This window comes from Lontra canadensis, unplaced genomic scaffold (assembly GCF_010015895.1).
Source record: "Lontra canadensis isolate GAN:19392208 unplaced genomic scaffold, GSC_riverotter_1.0 scaffold94, whole genome shotgun sequence".
Classification (NCBI taxonomy): domain Eukaryota; kingdom Metazoa; phylum Chordata; class Mammalia; order Carnivora; family Mustelidae; genus Lontra; species Lontra canadensis.
In genome coordinates this window covers 2,479,407-2,500,089 of record NW_022631088.1, presented here as the reverse complement: position 1 = coordinate 2,500,089, position 20,683 = coordinate 2,479,407, and the positions used below count along the sequence as shown (strand labels likewise).

The following is a 20,683-nucleotide window of genomic DNA, read 5'->3' as shown; positions in this document are numbered from 1 at the left end:
GACTTGATCCCCACCTGAGCTGAAGGCAGATGGTTAAGGGACTGAACCACCTAGGGTCCCTGAGATGCACATTCCTGAGGCTTTTCACACGTCCACAGTCTTTTTATTATAAATTTTAACAGTGGAAACGCTGGGCCTAATGTTCTATATATTTTAAAAGCTTTGATGCCCACTGCCAGTCCTCTGGACAGGGGATTCCAACGTGTAGCTCCAGCTGCAATAAGGGACGTGGCTCCCCCTCGCCCCCACTAAGTTATTAGAAGAAGAAACACAATCTACCACTTGGGATCGCCCCATGGATTGCACTGAGGAGTCCTTAATCCCCCACTCACGACCGACCACGGAAAAACGAAAATGAACTAAACGTTCCCCTTTGCGGACAGTGGCTGGATGAGCCGGCACCTGCACACTGCCAACCGTCCTGCAAGTGTGACGGGGAAAGCAGGACTTGCACGCTTTTCCCCGTCCCGCCTCCCGTTCGCCTGGGAGCGCGGCTGCTTTTGGCAGCTTCGGCGTCGGGCATCTGCTTTTCTGACGTGCTCCGCCCGGGGACTCCGCGGCAAGCGTTCCGTCCGGGCGAGCGGCGGAGGTCCCGGTTCGCGCCCTGCCCAGGCCCGGACTGGCAAGCCGACGCCGGCCGAAGTGACGCCCCGGCCGGGCCCCGGGGTCCGCACGGGTCCGACCCGGCAAGCCCTCCGCCGACCCTGCAGTGCGGGGAAGCCGGACTCTTCGCACTCGGACCCTTGAGCGCGGGGACACGTTTCCGCGGGCCTCGCTCCGCGGCGCACCCAGCGGAAGTGGCCGTGTTGTGACGGAAGGGAGATGCTTTGTGGGAGCTGCCGGCGCTGAAGGAACGTGGCCGGCGAAGATGATTCAAGCGATTCTGGTTTTCAACAACCACGGGAAGCCGCGGCTGGTCCGCTTCTACCAGCGTTTCGTGAGTGCGGCCCAGCTCCGTCATGTCCCTTCGGAGCGCCCGCGCTCCCTCTTCCCTCCCTTCGGCGACTCGGGCCGGTGGACCACCTCGGGCTCCTCCCACCCGAAGTGACCCTCACCCTCTTGACCCTCCTTGCGGGACCCGGGCGGCTGTCGGGCCGTCTGTCCCACCCCGCGCTCCCTCACCGGCTCCTGCACCCCTGCATCTCTCTTCCGTTTGGTGACACCACCCCTTGGGTCTCAGGGCTCGCTGAATGACGGTGGGGGTGTGCCCCACTGAACACGCGACTGATTGAAGGCCCTTTAATCTGTCGGTCCTTAAGCGCGGTTGTACGAGTAGGAAGACCCAGGCCAACTTAGGAAAGTTCTTGCTTCCGCCAGGAGGTTGCAGAAGCGCTTCCTTGGGCTTATTTTGCTTCAGTGCTGGCTGGGACTGCCCAGGGACTGGATGCCCCTCCTCCCGTAGAGTTGAACAAAGTCAGTTTAAGAGTGGGAAGTGATGAGAAATTACACATGCTGCCGCGCGAGGGCTCAGTACATGACAACGTGAATTTGAGTTTTCCCAGAAACTCCTCTGGGAAAGCACAAACGTCATGATTTGCCTCCTGCCCTCTAGGGTTGGATTTCTTCGTGGCAACGTTTCCAAATGTTACAGACATAATTGGTGAAACGAAGGAGGGTAAAGAGTCAGAAAACTCCTGTTCGGGCCTCAGCTCACTTTTTTTTTTTTTTTTTTTTTAACCCCGTGTCTATGGACCCTGTGTTTTTCTCTCTCTTCCCCTCTCTTTATTTCGGTCAAATAGATAGGAACAAAATAATTTTACCTTTTTTGTAGAATTTTTTAAGCTAGATTACATTTTATTAAACAATTATTTTGAGATAAAACTATTAACGTTCAGTACAACGATTCAGTTTGTGTATGCATTTGTGTGTGTGAATTTTTCTGTTTTGTTTTTAGGTGGTATTGAGAAATAAATCACATACATATAGTTCACCTATTTAATGTATACAGTTCGGTGGATTTCAGTATGTTCACAAAGTTGTGGAATCGACCCCATGGTCAATTTTAGGACATTTCCATTTCCCCAAAAAGAAGCCCCTCCCCATTAGGAATCATTCCCTATTTCCTCCCAACTCCCTCAGCCCTAGGCAACCACTAGTCAACTTTCTGTCTCTTTAAATTTGCCTATTCTGGACATTTCATATAAAGGGTATTCAGTATGTGGTATGTGGTCTTTTATGACTGGCTTCTTTCACTTAATATCTTTTTAAGGTTAATCCAGCTTGTAGCATGTATTAGTCATTCCTCTTTGTTGCCAAGTTATATTCCGTTGTATGGATAGACCACATTTTGACTGCCTATCCGTTGTTTCTCCCTGTGGCTCTCGTGGGTAATGTTGCTGTGGACATTTGTGTACATGTTTTTATGTGCACGTATGTTTTCATTTCTCTGGGTTATAAACCTAGGAGTAGAATTGCTGGGTTATCTGGTAACTTTATGGTGAACATTTTGAGGAATTGCCCAGCTGTTTTCCAAAGTGGCTGCACTGTTTTACATTCCCATCAGTAATGTATATGGGTTTCAATTTCTCTGTCTCCCTATCGGCATTTGTTACCTTTTTTTTTAAAGATTTTATTTATTTATTTGACAGAGAAAAAGAGATCACAAGCAGGCAGAGAGGCAGGCAGAGAGAGTGGAAGGGAAGCAGACTCCCTGCTGAGCAGAGAGCCCGATGCGGGGCTCGATCTCAGGACCCTGAGATCATGACCTGAGACGAAGGCAGAGGCTTTAACCCACTGAGCCACCCAGGCGCCCCTTGTTACTATCTTTTTTTTTTTTTAAGATTTTATTTATTTGGCAGAGATCACAAGTAAGCAGAGAGGCAGACAGGGGTGGCAGGAAGGAGGCTCCCTGCCGAGCAGAGAGCCCGATGCAGGGCTCCATCCCAGAACTCTGGGATCATGACCTGAGCTGAAGGCAGAGGCTTTAACCCACTGAGCCGCCCAGGCGCCCTGTTACTATCTTTTTGATAAGAAACTTTAATGGGTATCACGTGAATTCTCATTATGGTTTCAGTTTCCATTTCCCTAGACTAATGACGTTAAGCATCTTTGCATGTCCTTATTGGCCATTTGTAAACCTTCTTTGGAGAACATGGGATTTTTATAAGAACCACATTAGCTCATGAGTGAAAGTTACCTTGAAAACTTAAGAGAACTAAAAGATATGAGGGATTGCTAATGTCGTTGAGGCATGTAAGCAAGTAGTAGTTCACCTTTATGTTGAAATTAGAAATTAGGGGTGCCTTCCGGCTCAGGTCGTGATGCTGAGTCCTGGGATAGAGTCCTGCCTTTGGCTCCTGGCTCACTGGGGAGTCTGCTTCTCCCTCCACCCCTCACCCTGCTAGTGGGTGCTCTCTCGTAAATAAATAAATAAAATCTTTAAAAAATTTTTAAAAAATAAAAAAAAGAGAGAAATTAGCTTCACTGTTTCATTACTACATCCCCTGACTGCTGCCACCTCTCCCTAGGGTCAGAGAAAAGGGTTTAGTTTGAAAGATGTTTTTATCAGGTTAAAAAAGTGCTGATACCTAGCATGTTTTATATTTCCAAGTACACAGAGTTAATCCTTTACAACATCCTGGCATCAGTGAGCTAGCTTTGTGACTTTAAATGGAAACCAGGAAAATAGTGACTGATTGACTCAGACTTACAATGGCTAGTGATTAGCAGATTTTCTTTTTTCTTTTTTTAAGGTTTTATTTACTTATTTTATAGGGATAGCAAGAATACAAGCGGGAGAGTGGCAGGCAGAGGGAGAACCAGGCTCCGGATCAGGGACCCCCACTACGGGACCCCCACTCCCAAGACTGTAGAATCATGACCTGAGCTGAAGGCAGATACTGAACCAGCTGAGCTACCCAGGCGCTTTGCTACTCAAAGTAGGATTCCCCAGACCAGCAGCATTGGTATCACTGGGAAGCTTGTTAGAAGTGCAGTCTCAGGACATACCCCAAACCTACTAAATCAGAACCTGTATTTTAATAACATTCCCAGGTGATCCATTGCACATTGAGATGTGAGAGCATTGGTCTAGAGCTTTCAGTTACTTTTGTGTTAATGATCAGTTTCTTCCTCCTATCATCCTCCTCTCTCTTTTTTTTAAGATTTATTTATTTATTTGAGAGAGTGTGGGGGAGGTGCAGAGAGAATCTGAGGCCGACTTCTGGCTGGGCACACAGCTCGTGGCGGGGCTCAATCCCATGACCCCGAGATCATACCCTGAGCTGAAAGTAAGAGTCAGAGGCTTAACTGACTGAGCCACCCAGGTGCCCCCCATCATCCTTTTTTTTTTCTTTTTTTGTTAACCATACTTATTATGAACCTCCTCTATAAACAGAAATCCGTGTGAGTCATCAAGAGGTGTCATTACAGTTGAGCTTTCTCCTGTATGGTAGTGAAAAAAAAAAAGTATAACTGTTCAAAATTCTAATCTGTAAGTAGAACTTTTTCTGTCAGTAATACTTCATTGGTGAGTAACTCCCTATCTTCAATGTAATACCATATTACCAGTACAGAAGACGGAAAATTCAGTTTTTAAAAACATGATTACATAGTTAAATCTTGCCCTCCTTGAAGGGTTAGACCCATTGATATTTGTTATTTACCTCGGCGTAGATATTTTCTAGGGGAAGGCAAAATATTCCAGGGCTGGGCCTTCTAGTTATTCTTTGACCTTTTATGAGAGTTTATCAGTTCTCCTTTACTTGGTTTTTATTTTTTTAAGATTTTATTGATTCAGGGGCGCCTGGGTAGCTCAGTTAGTTGTATCTGCCTTTGAGCTCGGGTCATGATCCCAGGGTCCTGGGATGAGTCTTGCATCAGGCTCCTTGATCAGTGGGGAGTCTGCTTCTCTCTCTGCCCCTCCCCTCAACTTATTTTCTCTCTCTCTCTTTCTCAAAATCTTTAAAGATTTTATGTATTTGAGAGAGTGTATGCAAGTGGGGGAAGGGGCTGAAGGAGAGAAAATCTCAAGCAGAGCCCATTGTGGGGCTCGATTTCATGACCCCGAGATCACGAGCTGAAACCAAGAGTCATGCCAAACCGACTGCACCACTCAGGCACGTCACTTCTTTCCTTGGTTATTAACCATAAGGAAGTGTGGGCTTACCTATCAGGACAGTAATGGTTACTGACTTGATGTCCAGGTAAATATACCCTAGCTTAAGTCCTGTAACTGAGTCTTATCCATTTTCCATAGATTCCCCTTTTGTTTTTCCTTTACTTATCACTTTTAGTTTTTCTGGAAACCAGTACCAAATGTTCAGATCTTTCCTGCTTGGAAGCACTTCTCTCCCTGTTCATCCCCGTCCGTGGAATGTAATTTGTCAGACCGCCTCCCCCTGCTACTGATTCACTTTTATTTCTTTTATTCCATAGCCAGAAGAAATTCAACAGCAGATTGTTCGAGAGACCTTCCATCTAGTTCTCAAGCGAGATGACAACATCTGTAACTTCTTGGAAGGTGGAAGGTAAATGATGGGCTTCAGCTTTCTGCCTGTGTATCCACTGCTGGGTGCCCTTCATCCCTGTTGCCTCTTGAGGTAGTACTCAAGTGTCAGGTGGGTACCTGAGCTGCTGAGGAAGAGACCCAATTCTGTTTTGGAAGCTCTTGAATGGTTGTGCTTCAGATATTACTCATTTAGGTGTTTGGTTCCTGGGAGGATGGCAGGAGAAAAGGTGAGCTAAAGTGCTTTAGGCACCTCTGCCACACTCGGTTGCTGTTCCCCTGGTAGAAGTGGCCTGTTGTTTGGCCTGGCCTCCCCTTTCTGTTGTATACCGTTCTCATTCTTTCGCATAGGGTTTCTCTTGGATATGTTTAAGACACAGCCATGTAAGTGTTTCCCATCTTCTGCAGTTTGATCGGTGGCTCCGACTACAAGCTGATCTACCGGCACTATGCCACACTCTACTTCGTGTTCTGTGTGGATTCATCAGAGAGCGAACTTGGAATCTTGGACCTCATCCAGGTATGTGTAGTCAGCTAACGATGGCGGCCACCAAAGAGAATTTGCACTGGATTTTTGAGTCACTATCCTGTAGATCTTTTTGTCAGTCTTCTTAATGATACTGGTGAGAGTTGACAGATGTCCACCATATGGTGCTCTAAGAAAGCTCCTAGCAACCCGTAAAAACTCCTGGAGCTTTTGGACTCATTGGTTTCTACCCAGCCCTCTCTCTGACCTTGGTTTTCACGTATGATTCTGATACCAGTTCTGATGTGTATGCTTCCCCCTCCACCACCACCTAGCAGTTAACTCAGTTCTCTGTGGGCAGTGACCAGGTGACCCACAAATTTAACTCAGTCTTGACACTATCTACCTGAAGATAAACACCAATCACAAATCCGGGTTGGTGTCACCTGTGCTTCCAAGTGACTGGCTATGGATCGGAGGTTCCCATGACTTCCTCTTTGGGTTTAATTTGCTAGAGTGGTTCACAGAACTCTCTAGAAGAACATGGTACTTAATGGATTACCTGCTTACTCTAAAAGGTTGGAAGAGATTTATAGGACAAAGAATAGGGAAAGGGCTTCCATGCCCTTTCTAGTCCGGCCACTCTCCAAAGTCCACCAACATGGAAGCTCTCCAAATACTGACTTGTTGGGTTTTTCTGGAGATCAGGGGTAAGACTGAAAGTTCCAGTCCTCCAGTCGCATGGTTGGTTCCCCTAGCAACCAGCCCTCATCTTTAGGTGCCTTCTAAAAGTCACCTTATTAACATAAACAGGTCACCTTTATCATTTAGGAAATTCCAAATTCCTTTAGCACTTAGGAGCTCTATGCCAGAAACAGGGATGAATACCAAATATTTTCTTATTATAAATTATGGTATCATACCATGTTTTGAAATTTTTTTCAACTGTTAAACCAAGTGACATTTAAGAATTCATACTTTTTATTTTCACTTGTAATTCTAGCCTAAGACAGAGACTTAATGTTTTAGTTAGTCTGTGCAATCTTAACTTGGTAAACCTGATTTTTTTTTTTAGGATTTTTGTAAATTAGAATAGATTACAGATCGATCAGTTGATTTTGTTTTTTTTAAGATTTTATTTATTTATTTGACAGGGATCACAAGTAGGTAGAGAGGCAAGCAGAGAGAGAGGAGGAAGCAGGCTCCCTGCTGAGCAGAGAGCCCGATGCGGGGCTCGATCCCAGGACCCTGAGATCATGACCTTAGCTGAAGGCAGAGGCTTTAACCCACTGAGCCACCCAGGTGCCCCTGATTGATTATTTTTAAAAAGATTTTTATTTATCCATTTGAGAGAGAGAGTGTGTGGAGAGAGAGAGCACCAGCCAGGGCCGGGGATTCGAGGGAGGCAGAGGGAGAAGCAGGCTCCCCACTAAGTAGGGAACTTGACGCAGGGCCCCATTCTAGGACACTGGGCCCATGACCTGACCCAAAGGCAGACGCTTAACTGACTCAGCCACCCAGGTGTCCTGTGGGTTACAAATTCTTTTCATCATCTTTAGGAAAACTGAGCTGTGTAGGGACTTTAACTTGGGAACCATTAATTTAGTATAATTCTGTTATTTTAGATTTTTTTCTTAGAAATAACTGCTGAATCCAACATGGGGCTCAAACTCAACCTCGAGAGTGAGAGTCGCATGCTCTACCGACTGAGCCAGCCACTGGCCCTAATTCCATCACTTTATATGTGAAATTTTAGGTACGCTTCCTTTAAGTGACTTGAATAAAGCACTGAAATAGAAGCTTGCATTAAAACCTAATTAACAATTACAGAAAACTCTCTGGCTACAAATGTAAATTTTACATTCAGAAAATGATTTAAGATGATTAATTTAAAAACTCCTACATTATATTCACGTATTGTACATAACAGTATAAATTATCTAAGAAAAATTGTCTCTAAGATAAGATTTAAAAAGCTTTCTTAAAACACCAGAGTCAGATTGGACATTGAGAGTCAATGTACATAACAGAAAGAGCTTAAGATCTAGAATCAGAAAACGTACATTTGAGTCATGGATCTACTGTCTGAATTTAAAAGTAATAGATTATAGGATTCAATTGTGACATTGTATTTTATAGTATGGTAAACTATAGGATGCTATAAAAATGGGCATATAATAAGTGTTTTAGGAAAAAAAAGGAAGTAGTGATAATGTAGTTTAAAAATTGAGATGCAGTTATTGGAGGAAATGCACTTCAAGTATCTGTATTGGCAAGATAAAAAGAAATTAACCCTACAATGTAATGGACATTTATTAAATAGCAGGCATTGGATTTGGGAAGATAGATAAAATGTGGAAATAACAGGAACTAAGGGGTTTGATCCTTGAAAAGACAGCAAAATCAATAAATAGTTGGCCTAATATATTGAGGGTAAAAGTCAGAAAACATCAACTTGTTTTTAGATGATGTACATAGTTGTATTCCTAATGTATTTGAAATAGCTGACTTCAAAATGTAAATACCCAAATTAGTTCAACAACAAGGCACTTAAACCAGTATCAGGATGAAATTCGAAAGGATTTTAAAAAACCTGACTCCGTGATAGATTCAGTAGAATTTTTAAGTGTTGAAGTACAATAAAACCTCTTATTGCATAAGATATTTTTTCTTTCTTTTTTTTTTTTTTTTTAATGAACACAGATTTTGGGGCACCTGGGTGGCTCAGTTGTTAGGTGTCTGCCTTTGGCTCAGGTCATGATCCCAGGGTCCTGGGATTGGGCCCCGCATCAGGCTCCCTGTTCAGCGGGAAGTCTGCTTCTCCCTCTCCCACTCCCCCTGCTTGTGTTCAATTTCTTGTTATGTCTCTCTCTGTCAAATAAATAATATCTTAAAAAAAATTTTTTTTTAATCCTAGATTTTAAAACTTTTCTTTTCTTTTCTTTTCTTTTTTTTTTTTAATTTTATTTATTTATTTGAGAGAGAGAAAGAGAGCACTGAGTTGGTGGGGGGAAGGTCAGAGGGAGAAGCTCTGCTGAGCAGGGAGCCCAGTGTGGGACTTGATCCCAGAACACCAGGATCATGACCTGAGCTGAAGCCAGTCGCTTAACCACCTGAGCCACCCAGAGCGCCGTGTAAGGTATTTCTTAAACTAAGAATTTAAAAAATCACACTATTTAAGTGTCTTTTACTGTGTAAATTGTTAGTAATCCAAAAGCCTCTCAATAGAAATGTTACTCGAAATAGCGTATAGTCTTGGTACAGAATTACTAAAGAAGATCTTAGCCAATAATCACTTGTAGCAAGAAGTCAGAAGACCTGGCTCTTGTTTCTATCTGTCCTAATAATAAGCAGTGTGGTCTTAAATCATTTTATGCTTTTTTTGGCTTAAGGGGTCTTGTTTTATGTTTCGGCTCTTCTCTGTGTTTGTGTGTATCAGTTTACAAGTTTACAAGTTGATCGCTTCTCGGCCTTTTGGCTAAGATCAAGTGTACAAGTTTACAAGTTCTTTTCTAGCTCTGAAATTTCTCTTTCAGGAATACTTCATACTAGAAGAAATATTCATTGTGTCCAAATTGTCTTTATTCTAAGGATGCAAGTTAGTTTAATAAGGGAAAGTTCTTCGACTCTATTACAGCAGTAAGAAAGATAGTGGAGACTGATAGAGTTGCATCAGAGAGAAATGATTATCCAAATTATATTCCCCAAATGCTCTTGAATTGGAATAGGAAGCATTTTTGTTTGATTTTTAGTGCACATTTATTTATTTATCATAAACTATTGTTGAAGAGATAATACATACACGTGGTTCAAAATTCAAAAGGCAAACCAAGAGTATATAGTGAAAAATATTTTTCTCCTTCTTTTCTCCAGTACGTAGTTTATTTTTCTCAGAGCAGCAAATTTTAGTTTTATTTTTCCCCCCAAGATTTTATTTATTTATTTATTTTTATAGAAACCCTTTTATTTTTTTTTAAAAAGATTTTATTTATTTATTTTGAGAGTGAGTATGTGAGCAAGGGGAGGGGCTGGGGGGTAGATAGAGAAAAATCCCAAGCAGACTCCTTGCTGAGCGCAGAACCCATTGCGGGGCTTAATCTCACAACCCTGAGATCAGGACCTGAGCTGAAACCAAGAGCTGGCTGCTTAATTGACTGAGCCATCCAGTTGCCACTTTATTTCTTTATTTATTTATTTTAGGTAAACTCTGCATCCTGAACCCATTGGGCTCAAACTTATCCTGGAACCAAGAGTCACACACTCTACTGACTGAGCCAGCCAGGCACTCCAGCAAATTTTAGTTTTAAAACCAAGAGCCAGTGTTACCTCAGGAGAGAAATTTACAGGCATTCATGAAAACAAGGATCTCTCTTATTGTTTACTCTAATTTGAGTAAACATTTGTAATAAATGATAAAAAAAGAAAGGAACAAGTTACATGGTAAAGGAAGAGAGAACTAAGTTTCACTGTAGGATGGCCTGATTATATACCTAGAAAACCTGGGAAAAACAGCAAGCCTTATAATAATAAGTAATGAATGGTATGAGCAAAATGGCAAAATATGAGATGAATCCATCAAAATTGAGTTTTTCATTTCTGTGAAAATACTTAGAAAAACCGTAATTTAAAAAAACCCTCACAGTAGTGACAAAGGATATTGAGTGTTTGGCAATTAACTTCGTATGGAATACTTGACAATTCCAATAGAATTATGAAATCTTAAAGGAAAAAACACAGGAATAGTTCAAATAAATGGAGCTACAAGTGCTTTCCTTGTTGGGAAAAGTCAACCAAAGATAATAGAGTAATTAACAAATTAAGTGGGAAACCAATTGTAATTCCATCAGGAAATGTTACAGAACTTGTTGAAGGGAAAATTTATCAGGAAAAATGAATGACCAAGAAATGCAAAAGTATGTTTTGAGGGAAAAAGCTCAGTTAATGGGGGATTGGCCTTCCTAGGCTTGCAGAGGAAATTATTACCTACCTAGGAAATCCAAAGCAATCACTGTGAAACAGTTAGAGCTAATAATAGAGTTCAGTACTGGGACACGTCTAATAAGCTTAAAAGTCAATAGCTTTCCCTTAGCAATAATAAGTTAGGAAATACAATATTTAAAGGGACCCACTCATAAAAGCAAAATGGTCCATAAGATATCAAGGAATAAATGTAAAAAATATGCAAGATATATATGAAGAAAACTTCCAAACTCTACTGAAAATATGAAAAAAGCAAAATAAATGGATAAAACATACCCTTTGCCTGTTGAGAAAGCTCATTACAATGTCTATATTTTCAGATTCTAAATTTACTGAAAACCCAATCAAAATCCCTATAAGATTGTTTTTAAAATTTTATTCAGGGGCGCCTGGGTGGCTCAGTCGGTTAAGCGTCCGCCTTCAGCTCAGATCATGATCCCAGGGTCCTGGAATCCAGCCCCACATCGGGCTCCCTGCTCTGCAGGGACCCTGCTTCTCTCTCTGCTTTACCCCTCCTCCCTGCTTGTGCTTTCTCTCTCTGCATTCTCTCAAATAAATAAAAATCTTTAAAATAATAATAAGTTTTTAAACATTGTATTTATTGTGAAACATGTATATACCCCCAAAAATCTGCTAAACATGTCAGTATAGTTTCAAGAATGCTAGTAAAATGAAGCTGTCACTCAGATTAAGGAACAGTGCATTACTAGTTCCATAAAGCTTGTATATACTATTCCTTACTTCCATCCACTCATTCATTGCATCCCTCCTCAGACTTTTGTGTTGCTCATTCCTTTGCTTCTCTTTATTGTTACCATGTGACGTATATTCCCTAACTGGTATTTATCTTAGTTTGGAATGTCTGAGTGGCAAGCACAAAAATTAGCTGTGTAAGGAAAGGGTAACTTGCCACTTTTATAGAATTTATGTATTTATTTGACAGAGAGAGATCACAAGTAGGCAGAGAGGCAGGCAGAGAGAGCGGAGGAAGCAGGCTCTCTGCCGAGCAGAGAGCCTGATGCAGGACTCCATCCCAGGACCCTGAGATCATGACCTGAGCCTAAGGCAGAGGCTTAGCCCAGGTGCCATCAAGGCACCCCGTAACTTGCCACTTTTAGATGAAGGCTCCCAAACAGAAGATGAGCTGAGCACAGTGTGTCGGTCATGGTCTGGCTACAGCATCCCTGAGGGTATATACCTGAGCTCCTTCTGGGGACATCCGAGGGCAAGGTCGTGTGAGTGCGTCCGGAGAAACAGCTCCCCATAGGTGGGACATCGGGTTCTGGCTGTCTGGCAGAAACATGGTCAGGACGAAGGGGCTCCTCCCCACTTTCTTTCTCAGCTTGTCCTGACCATACCCCTGGTTTTCAAGAGTAAGTCAGCACACATTTCAGTGGGAGTATCCTTGGCTAATCCAGGCAACAGAGCGGTAGAAGAGATAATAGATTGTTTCCATCTTTAGCGGTAGAAGAGATAATAGATTGTTTCCATTTTCCTTTTTTTTTTTTTTTTAAGATTTTATTTATTTATTTGACAGAGAGAGAGACCACAAGTAGGCAGAGAGGCAGGCAAAGAGAGAGAGGGAAGCAGGCTCCCTGCTGAGCAGAGAGCCCGATGCTGGGTGCCATCCCAGGACCCTGAGATCACGACCTGAGCCAAAGGCAGAGGCTTAACCCACTGAGCCACCCAGGGGCCCCTAGAATGCTTTTGTTCAAGTTCTTTTCCTCATTAGTTCTTAAGATGACTCTCTTAGCTCTTAAGATGACTCTCTTTATCATTCATGACTCGGCTCAAATGTGGATCTTCTGAGACTTTAATGAAGGCCTGTCTGAAGTGACCCCTGTCCCATCATCCTGCTCATTTCCTTCAGGGCACTTAGGACAATAGAAAAGATGTTTTTTATATGCCTTGTTCTTCCCACACCCAGAACATAAGCCTGGCGAGAGCACTACTTGTTGACTGAGGCAGCCCAGGGTAGAATGGTATGTGTCTACCATGTGGTAGCCACTCACTAAGGTCAGTTGAATAACCATAATTTAGTTTTTGTTTTTACTCATCATTCTGTCCCACTGAGTTGTGTTTCTCTTTCTGCATGAGTTGCACACTGTCTTACTTATTATTGTTAATGTAGGTTCAGATACTCGGTAAGACCAGTTACTCCCCGTGGGCGTGGTTCTTTTTAAATATATTCTCTGATATTTATAACCGTCTGTTCAGCTGTTACATTCTTGAATAATTTGTCATGGTCCCAAAAGTCTCTGTTGGATTTATGCTTAGAAATGAATTAAAGGGGCGCCTGGGTGGCTCAGTGGGTTGAGGCCTCTGCCTTCAGCTCAGGTCATGATCTCAGGGTCCTGGGATCGAGCCCCGCATCAGGCTCTCTGCTCAGCGGGGAGCCTGCTTCCTCTCTCTCTCTCTCTCTCTCTGTCTCTCTCTCTCTCTCGGCCTGCCTCTCTGACTACTTGTAATCTCTACCAAATAAATAAATAAAATCTTAAAAAAAAAAAAGAAATGAATTAAAAACCACATTTTCTTCCATTTATTAATTTCTTCTTTCAGATCTTACGTTCAAGTTTCGTCGTTGCTTTTTTTTTTTTCCAAAGAAGGTCTTAATATACATACAAATTTTACAGTTGTTTGTGTTCTAGTTCTGTGAAAATGCTGTTGGTGTTTTGATGAGGATTGCATTAAATGTGTGGATTTCTTTGGGTGGTATGGCCATTTTAACAGTATTTGTTCTCCTGAGAAAACCATTTTTATCACCATGACCACCCAGTTCATCTGCACTGGATTAGGTAGAAAATGGCCAGATAGGCTACAGAACATCTGTATAACATTTCTTTCATGTTTCAAGAGATGAAAATAACTGCAAGAAGTATAAAAGTACCCAGGATGACATAAATAATCCATGTATGAAATTTTATCCCACCTTCAGCTTTTATATATTTAAAAATTAGAATTAATGAAATAAAAAATTTTTCTTGGAAAGTTTAATGGAAGGAGGTTTAGCCTGATTACAACAGTAACACCAGTGTCACTGATTTGATTTTTATAAAAAATGATTTTCTCCCAGCCTTATTGAGATATAATTGATGGATATAGTGTTGTACAGGTTTAAAGTGTACAGTCTGTTGTTTTGATACACTTATATATTGCAAAATGATTACCACTGAGCATTGGCTAACGCCTCTTATTGCATCACGTAGTTACTACTTTTTTTGTAATAAGGATCTTATTTTTCAATAAATTAAAGTCAGCGTGATACCCACGCAAGCTGGAATGCTAGCCCTCTGGTGAGCAAGCACCTGACCTCAAAACAAGAAGTTTTTAAAGTCCTGAATCTTAGAAGTGTGATCTTTTTCAAAGTGAATCCATTACGATCTTGGCATTTCATACTAGATTTCCAAATACAGTTGACCCTTGAATTGCGCTAGGTCCACGTATACATGGATATTTTTCAATAAATACAGTGCAGTACTATATATTTTCCTTATGATCTCCTTAATAACATTTTTTCTTTAGCTTACTTTATTGTAATAGTACAGTGTATAATACATATAACATGCAAAATGTATGTTGATTGTGTTATTGGTAAGGCTTGCAGCTACCAGCTGTAGGCTACTAGTAGTTAAGTTTTGGGGGAGTCAAGTTATAGATGGATTTTGGATTATGTGGGAAGTGGAGTAGGGTCAGCACTCCTAATCCCCATGTTCTAGAGTCAATCTTACTTCTTCCTATTGCTTAGTCTTGGGACTTCCTTCATCAGCTGAGCTCTCTCCATCTTCATCTTCACTTACAGTGTCATTTACTTTTCTAAATTGGATGTTTTGGTTCTTATTTTCAAAATTCAGTTTAACTCCATATTTAAGCCGGCATGGAATCGTCCCCTTCTTTCTTGCCTTGCTAAAGTGCCTTCTTTTTTTCCCTTGTTCAGCAGGTTTCACTGGATTCACAACTGCAGGGTTGTAATAGCGAGATAAGACCATTCTCATCTCTGAAAAATATTAATTTGGGCTAACATCTGAGCCATAGCTGTCTTAGGTGTCAGAGTAGTCCCCCTTAATGCACGGCTTCACTTTCCGTGCTTCAGTTACCAGCTCAGCCACGACCCAGAGGCATGTCCTCCTTCTGACTTATCAGAGGGTCAGTAGTAGCCTGAGGCTACATCGCAGTGCGTTCATCACTGACCTCACTTCATCTCACCATCAGGCATGTTATCATCTTGTCATCACAGGAAGGGTGGTACAGAACAGTAAGATATTGAGAGAGAGAGAGAGACCACATTATATAACTTTTAATTACAGTATATTGTTATAATTGTTGTAGTTTTATTATTGTTAATCTCTTAGTAGGCCTCATAAACTAAACCATCATAGGTGTGTGCGTATAGGACATAGTCTCTACAGGGTTAGGTACTACCCATGGTTTTAGCACACACAGTGGTCTAGGGGTGCATTGCCATGGACAAGGGGAGCTCGCTGCACTGCCTACAGAGCCACAGCATTGAGAACAGAGCCTCCCATACCTGTGGCTAATTCTTGTTTTTGTTTTCAGCAGTTTCCTCTTCTTGCTCTTTTAATTTCCAGCCTCTGCCCTTTCCAGCTTCCTAGCTAAAGCTTTTTGTGCCCTCGTTGCTATTTCTGCCTCTGAAGAGAGGTAGACTAGGAGTCTGAGTTAAACTTCTGTTAACTCTTCTTGGTTTTTCCATTGTCTTCTCTGTATCTTGACATCTCCTCTAGCGTTGCTCCTGCTTCTACCCCTATACCTGTTGGTGAGCAGGAACTAGATCTGATCCACAGTGTTTCCCCTGCTTCTGGATCATGGTTTCTTCCTCTCTCTGCTTCTGGATTATGACTTCTTCTGTATCTGTTCCTGGATTGAGACATTTCCACTCCTCGCTTCTACTGTAATGATGCCTTTAATGAGATTTCAGTCTTCAATGACTTCTGCCTCTCAGTGACTTAATTTCTTTGTGTTTGTGTCTGTCCTCACCATTTTCAGATATGTTTAATCTCTCCTTTACTTTATAAGAAGAATGTTCTTTGTCAATATGTTCCTCAAATTTGTATTTCTTAGAGGATTTATTTTTAGATACATATCTTATTATTTTGCTCTCTGCGTCTGTAGCTTCTTTATTTTTTTCATACATTAGCATACTCTGCTTCTTCTCTGGCTCCTGCATTTTCTTCCTACATTATCTGACTTTCATGTTCTTTTGATCTTGATCATGATCTCAAATGATGATATCTTGAGGCTCTAGGAGAAACAGATACATCTGACTGCTCTTTTTTTATCTTTATCTGGGGATATCTTTTCTGGAGCTATTCCATCTCATTCTGTTTTACTGGTCTAATTGAGAATCCAGTTGTTATGAACTAAATTGGGTCCCCTCAAATTTATATGTTGAGGCCTTAACCCCCACTTTGACTATATTTAGAGATGGGTGCTTTTAAGGACGTTATTATGGTTAAATGAGTTTATAAGCATGGGGCTCTGAGCCCAAACAACTTGTGTTCTTATAAGACAGGAAGAGATACTATAGATTTCTCTCTTTCCACGTACACAAACCAAAGAAATTCCCATCACCATCAAAGACACAGCAAGAAGGTGGCTGACTGTGAGCTAGGAGGAGAGCCCTCATCAGAACCAGTCCTGCCAGACCTTGATCTGGGATTACTGGCTTCCAACACTAAGAAAATAAATTTCTGTTGTTTAAGTCACACAACCTGTGCTATTTTGTTATGGCAGCCCAAGACAGCTAATACGCTAATCTTAATTTCATTAACCCTCTTTAGTAAAAACAACCCCTTGGCACAGTGATGCTGAGAAACAACGGTCTCCCTTTCCTCACATATGCTCTGGGCATTTTACTCCAGAGTCCTGGCTGCTGGAGCAGCGCTTTTAACAATACCAGCCTCCCAGAAGCTTCCCACAGACTGAATCCGTTCCCATGAGAGACCTGAGTGGCGCAAAGGGGATTTGCCATTGCTTTTTTAGTTTGTTTTTTACACTTAGCTCAGTAATACCTCTAAGGTATTTTATGTCTGTATTGGGATAGGTAACTACCTTTCATTTTTCCCGTGAAGGAAAGCTGTTTGTCCCAACACTGTCAACCAGTGCATCTTTCCCCCACCAACTCAAAATACCACCTTTGTCAAAAATTGTATTTTCTTGGGGTGCCAGGGTGACTCAGTTAAGCATCTGCCTTGGGCTTAGGTCATGATCTCAGGGTCTCTGGTTGGCAGGGAGTCCTCTTCTCCCTCCCTCTCTCCCTCTGTAATCCCTCCCCCCCCAAATAACTAAACAAAAAAACCTTTAAAAAAATTTGTATTTTCTTGGCATGAGAGGCCTCATGTACAATGAAGTGCCCCCACCTTGTAGGACAGGGAAGAGGAGGGGGCTTGCACGGTAGAGGGAGAGGAAGAGGATTTGGGAATACCAACCGCTGGAGGCTACACGAATATGGCACTGGGTGTGGGAGCTCTAGGCATGGAGGCAGCCTGGCGACAGTGGACTGCAGTGACTTTTCCACAGACTGTTATGGCTTTCATGGTTTTGGTCTCCCTAGAGTGCATCTAAAAATATTACACACAAAATCAGCTTCTTAATTTCCTCAAGTTTCAAAACCCAGAGTGCCTGTGATGTGTCCCATCCTTCATTGGATTTCTCAGCAGTGGCTTTTCAGCATAGCTTGTCTGAAATTCTTAAGACTGCAGAATTCAAGACTATGGTAGATTTTATCATGATTGGCTTTTGAATTTAGTTTATTGAGGTTCACAATAAGTGGAAAATAATTTCAGATAATTCATTTTGTTCAGAATTGCATAGAATTCTAGAGCCAGTATTGTTTAGCATTAAAGCAAAAGCCCACCTTTACTTGTTTATGGAAGGTATTGCTTTAAGAGATAGATATGATGCATTTAATCTACATTTGTATTAATTTATGGCAGGTTTTGTATGAATTTTAACCTTTTAACAAATTTCCAAAACTGGATTATGTCTTTGATAATAATTAAAATGATTTATCACATCTGAGAGGGGGAGAGGAATATATTTTCTTATACACGTATATGTTTCAGCATTTTATTTATTTATCTATTATTTATTTATTAAAGATCTTATTTATTAGAGAGAGAGAGAGCACAAGCAGGGTGAGAGGCAGAGACGGGGGAGAAGCAGACTCCCTGCTGAGCAGGGAGCCCAACGCAGGGTTCAGTCCCAGGACCCTGGAACCGTAACCCAAACTGAAGATAGACACTTAACCAACTGAGGCACCCAGGCACCCTGTTTCAGTATTTAATATCCTGTCCCATTGATCCATATTTTATTTCTGTCTTAGTATTTTACTATTTTATTTATTTATTTTTTATTTTGCTTATTTATTTGACAGACAGAGATCACAAGTAGGCAGAGAGGCAGGCAGAGAGAGAGAGGGGGAAGTAGGCTCCATGCTGAGCAGAGAACCCGATGTGGGGCTCGATCCCAGGACCCTGAGATCATGACCTAAGCCAAAGGCAGAAGCTTAACCCAGACTAAAATAGGAGCCCCTATTTTACTATTTTTTTTTTAGATTTTTTATTTATTTATTTGACAGACAGAGATCACAAGTAGACGGAGAGTCAGGCAGAGAGAGAGAGAGAGAGGGAAGCAGGCTTCTCGCTGAGCAGAGAGCCCGATGCGGGACTCGATCCCAGGACCCCGAGATCATGACCTGAGCTGAAGGCAGCGGCTTAACCCACTGAGCCACCCAGGCACCCCCCTATTTTACTATTTTAATGACCAAGGCTTTGCAATGAATTTTGATGTCTAATCATTCCTTACTATCATTGTTTTTCTAAACATTCTTGGCAGAGTATTTTCACGGTTTATTTTCTGTTAAGAATTTTGACTTTGTCAGTTTCTTTTTTTTCTTTTTTTTTTTTTTTGTCCTATTGGGAACTTCCACACTTCTAAGTTCATTTCTTTTCCTCTAAAACTAGAGGACACACACAGACACAGACACACAAGGACAGAACAGTAGAGTAAACAATAGCAAGGAACTTTTGAAAGGAGGATAGAATATGGTAATTGACTTGGCAAGTCCAGGGAAGCCACATCCTGGGCCAGCAGTAGAGAAGGCTGACAGCCAAGCTGCTACACTGTGAAGAAGCCTCACGAGGCACAGAGCTGGCAGCACAGCCGCTGGGTGTGGCGCAGAGTGGGCAGGGAAAGCTGCCTGGGCACCCGTTAGATCCTTAAGTCCTTGCCTCAGTTCAGGGTCTCTGGTTTGGGGGACACCAAACATGGTTGATGGTACACAGCCGGAGGATCAGATGAATGTGTGCCTTGTGAATGTTGTATACTGACTTCCTAGCCTTTTGCCGCCACTCAGCTCCCAAATTTCAGTTAGCTAGTCTTTCTGTCTTCAGGCTGCAGGTTACAATCTCTGTAAGAAATCAGAGCAGACTAAGGGGAAGGAATAAAAAGGCCTAAAGGGATGAAGGGGAGGGTCCCCAGCAGACAGCTAGGGTTGCAGAGCTTCCAGTGAGCCTTTGATTCTTACAAATAAAAAAAAACAAACAAGGATAATCAGTAATCTGAGGAAAGCCTGTAACATGGAATGTGGAGACTAAAGTGAACAAACCGTAAAAAGCAATGTAGAGGAAGTAGAGACCGTAAAAGGAAGGAGAACAATAGAACAACCAAACCCCTGTCTTTAAGCTGCTGGGAAGTAAAACAAAAAAAAACTAAATTAAAAAGAAAGATGGAACAAAATATTCTCTTAGAAATTAAGACCGGAGAGAAAACTGGAAGGGAAAGGATCAGAAAATGAGGAGGTCTCGTACCTTAGCAGAAGCAGCTCCAAAAAGAAAGATTAGGAACAGGAAAAGGGGGAAATTCTCAACTAAAGTATTTGATAAAATTTTCCCAAACTGAGGGACTTGGGTTGCTAGATGATAAGGGCTCACTGAGTCCCCAGCACAGGGATTGAAAATAAACTCCTATGCAAGTATGTTACCTCCACGGAAAAATGTGCAGCCACTGATAAATATGTAAAGAGTTAGGGATAGTGCTGTTATGAAATTACGATATGTGTCTTTTGGCATGTGCTTATATATATGCATTTCTGTTGGGTATGTACGTAGGTATAGAATTGCTGATACAATAAAATAAGAATAAATAATAAGTAAATAAATAATATAAATAATGTCAAAGAGTTTTCCAAATTTGCTAGAAATATGATTTCCATTTCTATTTTTTTTTTAAAGATTTTACTTATTTATTTGACAGAGAGACAGTGAGAGAGGGAACACAAGCAGAGAAAGCAGGAGAGGGAGAAGCAGGCTTCCCATTGAGCAGGGAGCGCGACTCAGGGTTTGATCCCGGGACCTTGGGATCATGACCTGAGCTGAAGGCAGATGCTTAACTGACTGAGCCACCAAGGCAGCCCCATTTCTCTTAGTTTAGAGCCAGTCAAAAGCTAACAACAACTCAGATGTCCCGTCTGTAGGAGAATGCATAAATATTTCTGTGAAATACTATGCAGCAGTGAATATGAACAACCTTTATGACATGGAGTAACACGGAGGAATTCACCAGCACTGTTGAATGAAAGAAGTCAGACGAGAGAGTCCATGTTGTATGTTGCCACCTGTGTAAATTCACAGACAGGCAGAACCAAACTGTGATGATAGGAATCAGGATGGTGGCTACCTTTGGAGGGGGATTTTGTCTGAAGGGGCATGAAGAGAGCATCTAGGAGCTGAGAGTATTCCATTGCAATATCTGGATGGTGGTTGGTTACATGATAG

The 20,683-nt window shown here is 41.8% G+C and overlaps 1 protein-coding gene and 1 pseudogene across 2 annotated transcripts in view; both read left to right on the top strand.

Annotated features, from left to right (window-relative positions):
* Positions 1–799: 799 nt before the first annotated feature.
* The window catches only part of LOC116854778 (AP-3 complex subunit sigma-2), a 51,200-nt gene continuing 31,316 nt past the window's right edge, over positions 800–20,683 (top strand). Inside the window, exons 1-3 of one of the 2 annotated variants that reach the window (XM_032836939.1) lie at positions 800–937; positions 5,377–5,468; positions 5,855–5,966. In XM_032836939.1, the coding sequence (XP_032692830.1) occupies positions 869–937; positions 5,377–5,468; positions 5,855–5,966 (273 nt within the window). In that variant the 5' untranslated portion in view covers positions 800–868. The remainder of the gene's footprint in view (positions 938–5,376; positions 5,469–5,854; positions 5,967–20,683) is intronic. The other variant, XM_032836938.1, reaches the window with a different exon arrangement.
* Positions 9,371–9,516, top strand: LOC116854808 (annotated as a pseudogene).